General features: G+C 33.4%; 1 protein-coding gene across 1 annotated transcript; it reads left to right on the forward strand.

The window, feature by feature from the left end:
- Positions 1-4,233: 4,233 nt before the first annotated feature.
- On the forward strand, positions 4,234-8,207 carry LOC104091460 (fasciclin-like arabinogalactan protein 17). The gene is made up of 3 exons (XM_009596798.4): positions 4,234-5,694; positions 7,708-7,818; positions 7,943-8,207. Exons 1-2 carry the CDS (start codon positions 4,392-4,394, stop codon positions 7,767-7,769), a joined length of 1,365 nt encoding a protein of 454 aa, XP_009595093.1. The 5' UTR covers positions 4,234-4,391; the 3' UTR covers positions 7,770-7,818; positions 7,943-8,207.
- The last annotated feature ends 508 nt before the right edge of the window (positions 8,208-8,715 follow it).

Here is an 8,715-nt window from a genome sequence, read left to right on the forward strand (position 1 = left end):
TGTCTAATAAACAGGTTATTTTTATGTAGATAATTTCCATTGGTAATAAATTTTTTATGTACATAACTTCTTTAATTACCAAAAACCAAAAAAGTTGGACTATTTTTTGTTTTCTAAGAGACTTTTTGTGATTGGTAATACTAGTCACTTTCCTAATTTATATGATCTCACTGATAATAAATGTAAAGTGATGGCGCAAATGTACAATTTCAGCTGGAAGCTGATACAATAGTTAGAGCACATGGTACAACAATTCACAAGCAAACCTTTCTAATTAACAATAAATTAATAATTGCTCAATCAATCACTGCCGACAATAATTAGAACTCTATAAAGCGAAACTATTGGACTTGCTATTTGGGGGGGGGGGGGGGGGGGGGGACGACTTCATATTTTCTTTGTAAAGACTTGCTATTTTGGAGATCCAATTTAAAAGGTTCAACACTACAACTTACAAAATAAAAGCAGAATATTTAGCCAACGAACCCCACGTAAAAGATGGGCAAAGTCTGTATTTAAACGTGTTTGCAACATGTGGTCAACATGGGCTGCTTCAATTCAATAAGCAGACCTTTGGTTTTGTGGAGATTCTAATTAAAAGAGAGAAATTAAAAAAAAACAGATTTACACAAAGTGGTCATTCAAAAATAGCCACAATTTTAAAAGTTATCGAAATTTAGTCACTTTTCATGTAAAGATAAATCTGAACGAAAACACTGTTCAAAATCCGAAAAATACTCCAGCATAATATACTGGAATTCTAGTATAATATACTGGAACTCTAGTATATTATACTGGAGCTAGCAAAGTATACCGATCCAACATAATATACTGGAAGTTTATACACAGGTGCACCGAACTCCAGTCTATTATGCTGGACCGGTCTCTGTTGCAGCAAAATAATGGCTATTTTTCAATGACTTGGCAAACGCCGACTATTTTTGAATGACCGGTCCGAAAACTGGCTATCCCATGTTATTTTAACAATTAAAAGCTGTCTGATTTGATAAATCTTAAAAATGACGTGCATGATTTGCAACTTTTTGATATGATGAATTATGCTGTCTATAACCCAATATTTCTGTTTGGTGCCACTATTAATATTCTATTCATTCGGTCAACAAATATTTTACTCGTAATTACTAAACTAGATAGGTATAGAATTAGTTAAATTAAAAGAAAAAAAAAACTTGAAATGAGCAGATCAACCCCTTCGACCGAACTAATATTTGGTTAAATTAGCCCCTTTACAACCTTACTCTTGCCGCTCGATCACTTTATTTATCTGTTATACCTTGGCCATCTATAAGTAGTTGAGTAAAATAAAATTACATTACTTTGATAATTTATTATCCTAACCTGAGTCAAAAGATAAAATACTATATTGATTTTACTAAAGCTCAAAAGATATTTTGTCTTTCGCCTCAAGGATCATCTTGAAGTTCTTAAAGTTAATGACAAAGCTTAAATTGATCTATTCACCTTTAATATCACTATCTGCAATATGTTTATCATTAACTATATATACTGTCTTACACTACGTGGATAATAAGCGCAACATTAGATAAAGCTATATAGAAGATAGAGTATTAAGAGTATTTAATTAAGACACAATGTAACTTCCTACGATTACCTTGATACTCATTTTGAAGTGAATCTTTACTTTGTTTCCAAATTTCCAAATCATTTTGAAAATACTTAACTATGGAAATGATGATTTATAATATTTTCTTGTATAATTTCTTAAGTCATGAAAAAGCTACTCCTATTTTCTAATATTAACACAGTACAGTTTTATTCTACTCCTGTTTAAGACATATACGAATAAATTATATGTGTCGGCTGTCGTAATTCTTTAGGGGTGAGAATCGAGAACTCTGCAAGAATAAGAATATCCGATAAAGCACCAACCATCAAAGTCCAGCACTTAACAAAAGTAGGGAAAAAGAAAATAAATCACATTGAGAAACACAAAACATAAGCATCACTAAAGATTATATTGAGGTGAATATGATCACTTAGGGTGTGTTTTGGTACCAAGGAAAATATTTTTCGGATAATATTTTTCAATTTTTTCATGTTTGATTGGTTTAAATGCTTTGGAAAATATTTTACTCATGAATTCATTTTTCTCTGAAAAATATTTTTCCTATCAAGAAAAAGGAAAATATTTTTCAAAACTCTTTTCCAACCTTCCCCGTTCCCCATCCCCACCAACCCCTACCAACCCACCCCTACACCCCACCCCACCCCAAGCCCAACCCACTCTCGCCCCACCCCCACCCCCACTCTAAATAAAAATATTATTAATAGTATTTTCTTTTCTAGTATTTTTTTATTTCAACAAATGAGTATTTTCTTTTCACGATATAAATTTTTTTTCTTTTTTATTTTAACAAAAAAATACTTTCTTTTCATGATATAGAAGAAATATTTTTTTTGATTTCAATAAAATGATGTAGTAAAAAGTATTTTCTTTTATTGTAACAAAAAGAATATTTTTCGGAAAAAGGTGTTCACCCACCAACCAAACAAGGGAAAATAAGTGATAAACCCACTCTTTTTTCATGAAAACATTTTTTGGAAAAATATTTTCTATGAAAAATATTTTTCTTCGTACCAAACACACCCTTACTCTTAATTAGCTCTTGTTTGGACATAATTTTTGACTATTTTTTTTAAAGTTTGAAAATATTGTTTGTTTATGAAATTTGATCAGTTTTCGAAATAATTTCAAGCTCTAAAAAATAGATCTGGGCTAGTTTTTGGGTGAAAGTTTTTTCTTCCACTCACAAAACTTTAACATTTAAAGTAAAATATATGTCCGAACACAATTTCAAACTTTTAAAAATTATTTTTCAATACAATGTCAAAAACTCTTTTTTTCCTCAAATTTAAACCAAATCTATATTCAAACGCTAGCTTAATTAGTGACGTTGAATTTGAGTCATTAAAGCATAGAGTGCTTCCTCTATTTAACGATCTTATGCGTCACAAATTTAAATTAATCAGATCACCAAAAAGAATACAAAACATTGGACAGAAAAAAAGAAAAGAAAAAAAAGAAAACACAAAACAAAAAGCAAGAGAAGCGGCGTGGTTTAAAATACAAATGGAAGTGCAGCTAATTAAGCCACCGTCAGAGCCGCTTAATGCAATGAATATTGACAATCGCCACTGGTCGCGTGGCCCCCACATTACAGCCTGTTTCGACTCCCCACCTAAACAACAAAAGGAAACCCCCTTAGCTTAGTTCCCATCTCTTGTTAATTATGGAGGGAACCAAAAACTTATCGTAACTTCAACTTAACCCCCCAAAACTCTGAGCTTACCTTTTCATTGGCTCCTTTGACCTTTCCATTTCTATTTTCTCCACATGTCCTTCCCTTTTTAACTTTTAAGCTAACCCTACTGCCCATCTCAATTTACCCACCCAATCTCCTTCTAGAATAATAACATTCCTACTCTATATTTTCTTAAAATTTACTCATTCTGAATCCAAACATGAGTAGTTTCAGTTGATAAATTTTGTTTTAAAATATTTGATATTTAAAAAAAAATAAAAATCTGTTTATATTTTTTTTTTACGCATATCAAGAGAATGACAATTTTTTTTTTCTGTAATACCAACAGTATTTATTACTCATTTTAAATCATTTTTTCAAATCCAACAAAATATGTATAAATTAATATGAGTATCATGGTAAATTATGCACTTCATTTATTATTTATTAAGGGGCATGAAAAGTCAAAACATGTCAAGTAAAAGTGAACGGAGGGAGTAATTTGTAACTGAAAAGCTTAAGGAGAGATAAAAATAGTTTAGATATATACTTCTATAATTAAAAATATCAAATGACTCTATTGAACAGTGTGTAATTTTTTTTTAAAAATAAATAATACAGACAAGGAAATTTATATGTATTGATAGTGTAATTAACGATATTAATAGTTGAAATTAGGTAAAATCTTATTGTACGAAAGATCTCACAAATAAAACTGAATTGTCTAGTTTGCTAGCATATCTATGTGCGTAAAAACTTGAAGCCAAAGTTGTCCAACTCCAACTGCCCAAAAACTAAAATGTAATACTCTTATTATATGTGTCTTCACTTGAAGCCAAAGTCTCCAAATTCCAAATACACATGAGTGACAGAACAAAGAGAAAATAGAAAATAGAAAATAACCCTTGACCCTCCTAATTATTTATTATTCCACCAAACAACAACTACTACTACTACTACTATACACTTTCCTTTACTATCAAAGAGGCAAAGGCACAAACCCACAAAACACTACACGTTGTTCGACCGACACTCTCAGAACAGAGAAGAAACTAGAGAGAGAAAGCAAAACACATTCTAGTGAGAGAAAGCTCAAGTCTTTTGGCCATGGATTTTCAGATCTATGGCGTTAGCAATCTCTTCATCTTCACTGTTATACTCCTTTTCTCCATTGCAACTGCCACATTGCAAGAAAACCCAACTGCAACATTTGCAAAACCCACAACTTCGGCACCCCAAATCAACTCAAACTCCATTCTTGTAGCTCTTTTGGATTCTCACTACACTGAGCTTTCTGAGCTAGTTGAAAAAGCCCTTTTGCTTCAAACACTTGAAGAAGCTGTTTCTAAACACAACATTACCATTTTTGCCCCTAAAAATGAGGCTCTTGAACGTGATTTGGACCCTGAGTTCAAGCGTTTCTTGCTTGAACCTGGGAATCTCAGGTCCTTACAAAATTTGTTGCTGTTCCACATGATTCCCACTCGCATTGTTTCCAACCAATGGCCGGCGCGTGTGCACGCGACCTTGTATCCTGGAGATGAGAATGTGAATGTTGTGGAGAAGAACGGTGAGAAAATGGTGAGCAGTGCTATGATTATTAAGCAAGACGATATTATCAAACCCGACGGTGTAATTCATGGGATTGAGCGCGTGTTGATACCCAAATCGGTTCAGCAAGATTTCAACACCCGAAGAAGTCTCCGGTCAATCTCCGCCGTGCTGCCGGAAGGTGCACCGGAGGTTGACCCGAGAACTCACCGGTTGAAGAAACCAGCACCTGTGCCAGCTGGCGCACCACCGGTGCTGCCAGTGTACGATGCGCTAGCGCCCGGGCCATCTCTGGCCCCGGCACCAGCTCCCGGTCCAGGTGGACCCCACCATCACTTTGATGGTGAAAGTCAAGTAAAAGATTTTATTCAAACACTCCTACATTATGGAGGTTACAATGAATTAGCAGACATTCTTGTGAATCTAACATCATTGGCTACAGAAATGGGTAAATTAGTATCAGAAGGGTATGTTTTAACTGTTCTGGCGCCCAATGATGAAGCGATGGCTAAGCTGACGACTGATCAGCTTAGCGAACCCGGGGCGCCAGAACAGATAATGTATTACCATATAATACCGGAGTACCAAACGGAGGAGAGTATGTATAATGCAGTGAGGAGATTTGGGAAAGTGAAGTATGATACATTGAGGTTACCACATAAAGTTGTGGCTGAAGAAGCTGATGGATCAGTGAAATTTGGGGCAGGTGAAGAAGGGGCATATTTGTTTGATCCTGATATTTATACTGATGGAAGGATCTCTGTACAAGGGGTTGATGGTGTTCTGTTTCCTATTGAGGAAATTAAGGTGACTCCAGTAGCTGCCCCTGTTGCTAAGCTTGTTGCAAAGCCAAGAAGAGGTAACAAAAAATTCTACAACTTTTTTACTCTTATCTAATTTGGGTTTTGCTATATTAGTGTAAATTTTGCTTCTTTAATTCAATTCATTTGTTTTGTATGCTGTATCAAATTTTATTCTGAATGTTTTTAATATAGATGGTGGATGGTTATGTGAGTACTATTATGGAGTTTATTAGGAGTTGTTAATTCTTGAAAATGGGAATTAAGTTAGGTTTTTAAATACAGCAGCTTGTTTTGTCAGTTTGCGGATGTTAAATTTTGCTATTTTGATGCTAAAAATTGCATCTTTTGATGAATTTTGCGTTAATTTTGCTCTGTTGATGAATTCTAGTGAATTATCACAAAATTCTGCTTGATTTTTGTTGATATGTATGGAGTCTTTCTGAGTTCTTTAATCTTAAAAATGGCTATAAGTGTAATAGATGAGGTTTTTATGTTTTTTTACCTTTTAGATTTTGCTCTTTTGATGTTAAATATTGTATCTTATGAATTCTGGTGATTTTCACAAAGTACTGTTTGATTTTTGTATTGATAAGTATGGAGTTCTTGATCCTGAAAAATTGCTGAAAATGGGGATAAAATGAGGTTTTTATGATTCTGTTTTCTGGATTTTGCTACGTTAAGAATTGTGTCTTTCTTAGTAATTCTGGTATGATAAAGTGTGTTTTAGTTCCCCCGAGTTGATTTTTTGATGGTTGGTAAAAAAGACATGGCATTAGGCCTTTCTTGAAGCCAGTTGGTTGCCCAGCTTTTTCTGGTGAATTCTTGCACTTAGAATCTAAGCTACGTATCTAACTTTTGCACATGATTGAACATGTCATCTTTGCCCACATATATATTTATTAAATTTCCTTAATGTTGAGGTAGTCTTGTTTGCTTTGCAAAGTTTTAAGAATTAGGCAGTATATGTGAGTTAAGCTTTCATTGTCATCATTTTTCTATTGATTAATTGGCTAGATTACTTTTGGTTACAAGAAGCCAAAGGTGGTTGACATGGCAAGTAAGTGCATTATTTAGACACTTACAAATAGTTTCAGGAAATAGTAGGTCTAGAATCTGTCGGTGAGCCAAAACAAAAAAGGAAAAAAGGGGGTTTAGTTCTTTCCTTGCTGTAACAATTATCCAAAAACCATTTTGATGGAGTTAGTTTTTGTCAGGGAACTTTAGCAGTTGAATTATGAGAGAGGAAAATGTGAGAATGGAAGGGGTATTCTTGGTCAGGGATAGGGTTAGGTAAAACTGATCTTAAGACTGGAATGACAATGGTTGGACATTTAATCACTGAACCAAAATAGTTCTGGATTAGGCAAAATGGTTATGATCACCGTGTTGAATACTTAATCACTAAGTCAAATCTTTAGTGCCTATTGGGTATTAATCTATGGTGTGACATAATTTACTAATTAGGGTTTGGCCAAGTGGGTGAAAATCTTTGCCCAAGTCTTGGAGAATTCAGTGTGCTTGTGCCGGTGGGAAGTAGTAAGTCTAATAGAACAATCGAGGTGCGTGTAAGTTGGTTCGACCACCCCCAACAATAATATTCTAGTATAATCCCACAAGTGGTGGGAAGTAGTAAGTCTAGTACAACAATCGAGGTGCGCGTAAGTTGGTTCGACCACCGTATAATCCTACAAGTGAAGTCTGTGCAGGCTATACCACTTTATAAAATGAATGTAGGGTGTGACATAATGTTAAAATTCCATTTCAGCATCTGTGCAACATAGCTGTACTCAATAATTATTCCTAACTTGAATGTAGAGACATCAAGACCAGCCTGTTTGTTGACTAACACTAGCCCCACCTGCTCTTTGTTTTATCTTGCCTTTACATGATTGTCTGTCATGGATTTTTATATCTTGATTTAACATAATTAAATTTATAAATTTGACATTAACATTTACATCCTTCTACCAATTTTCAACCTTTTCTTCATATCTTCTTTACTTACTCAACTTATATTCCTTGTGAGTTGTCTAACTAACATCTTTGCCAACACTCTCTTTGTATTGCAGGAAAGTTGATGGAAGTAGTATGTGGTACATTGGGGTCATTTGCTTTTGCTAGTTGTCATTAAAATTTGTATACTGAGGAACTTCTGAAGATAAAGAATTGAAAGAAGAATGGTGAGTGTCTCAAATATGTGTATGAATTGTGATTTAGTTAGTTTACTTAGAAAAATAAAAAGGGGTCCAAAAAAAAAAAAAAAAAAAAAAGCTTACCCCAATTTTTTTCTTAATAAAATGGCAGTTTTTAGGAGGGCTTTGTTGATGGTGATCATAAACATAAAGGGAAGGAGAAGTGCTTGCATTGGAATAGAATTTGGACCTATTCTCCACCCCTCCTTCCTAAAAGAAAGAGAAGGGAGAATATCATCTTTTGTTTTATTTTTGTTATAAATACTGTAATTACGTATCAATTTTTTCATTTGTATTTAAGTTTGTTCTGCCGACAGTGTTTGTATCCAGAAATGTACCCCAAAAAAGGAAAAAAAAATAATATTTTTGCAAGAGCATCATCTTTTTTGTACTCTTTGTCACGGGTTGTGTGCTTAGTTTTGGCCCTTTTTTGATACCGTAGCTTGTGAATTAACTATGCCTTTTCTAGTTCTTTTAATATAATATAATGAATGTGCTTTGTTTAGTGTAAAACTCAAACTTCACTTGCCTTTCTTAAAGCATATGTATAGAGAAAGTGTTTGCACCAAACAAATAGTAAATAAAAGATATGTTTTTTTGCATGTAAAGTTCAATCATTTAACTATGCATAAATGATTCTCCAATTTATTTGATTGGGCACGAAATTTAAGAAAATAAAGAACTTTTGAACTTGTGGTGTAAAATAGGGTATATATATTTTGTTGTTATAAATTATTACATAATGATAAATTATTTACAAATATGGAAATGAGTCATTTTTTTTTTGCACAGACTAAAAAAAAAATAGTATTATCGTAAATTGAAACAAAGGGAATATATACTTCCAGTTTATTTTGTGATTCTATGTGATAAAGAAACTTAATT

This window comes from Nicotiana tomentosiformis, chromosome 2 (genome assembly GCF_000390325.3).
Source record: "Nicotiana tomentosiformis chromosome 2, ASM39032v3, whole genome shotgun sequence".
Taxonomy (NCBI): domain Eukaryota; kingdom Viridiplantae; phylum Streptophyta; class Magnoliopsida; order Solanales; family Solanaceae; genus Nicotiana; species Nicotiana tomentosiformis.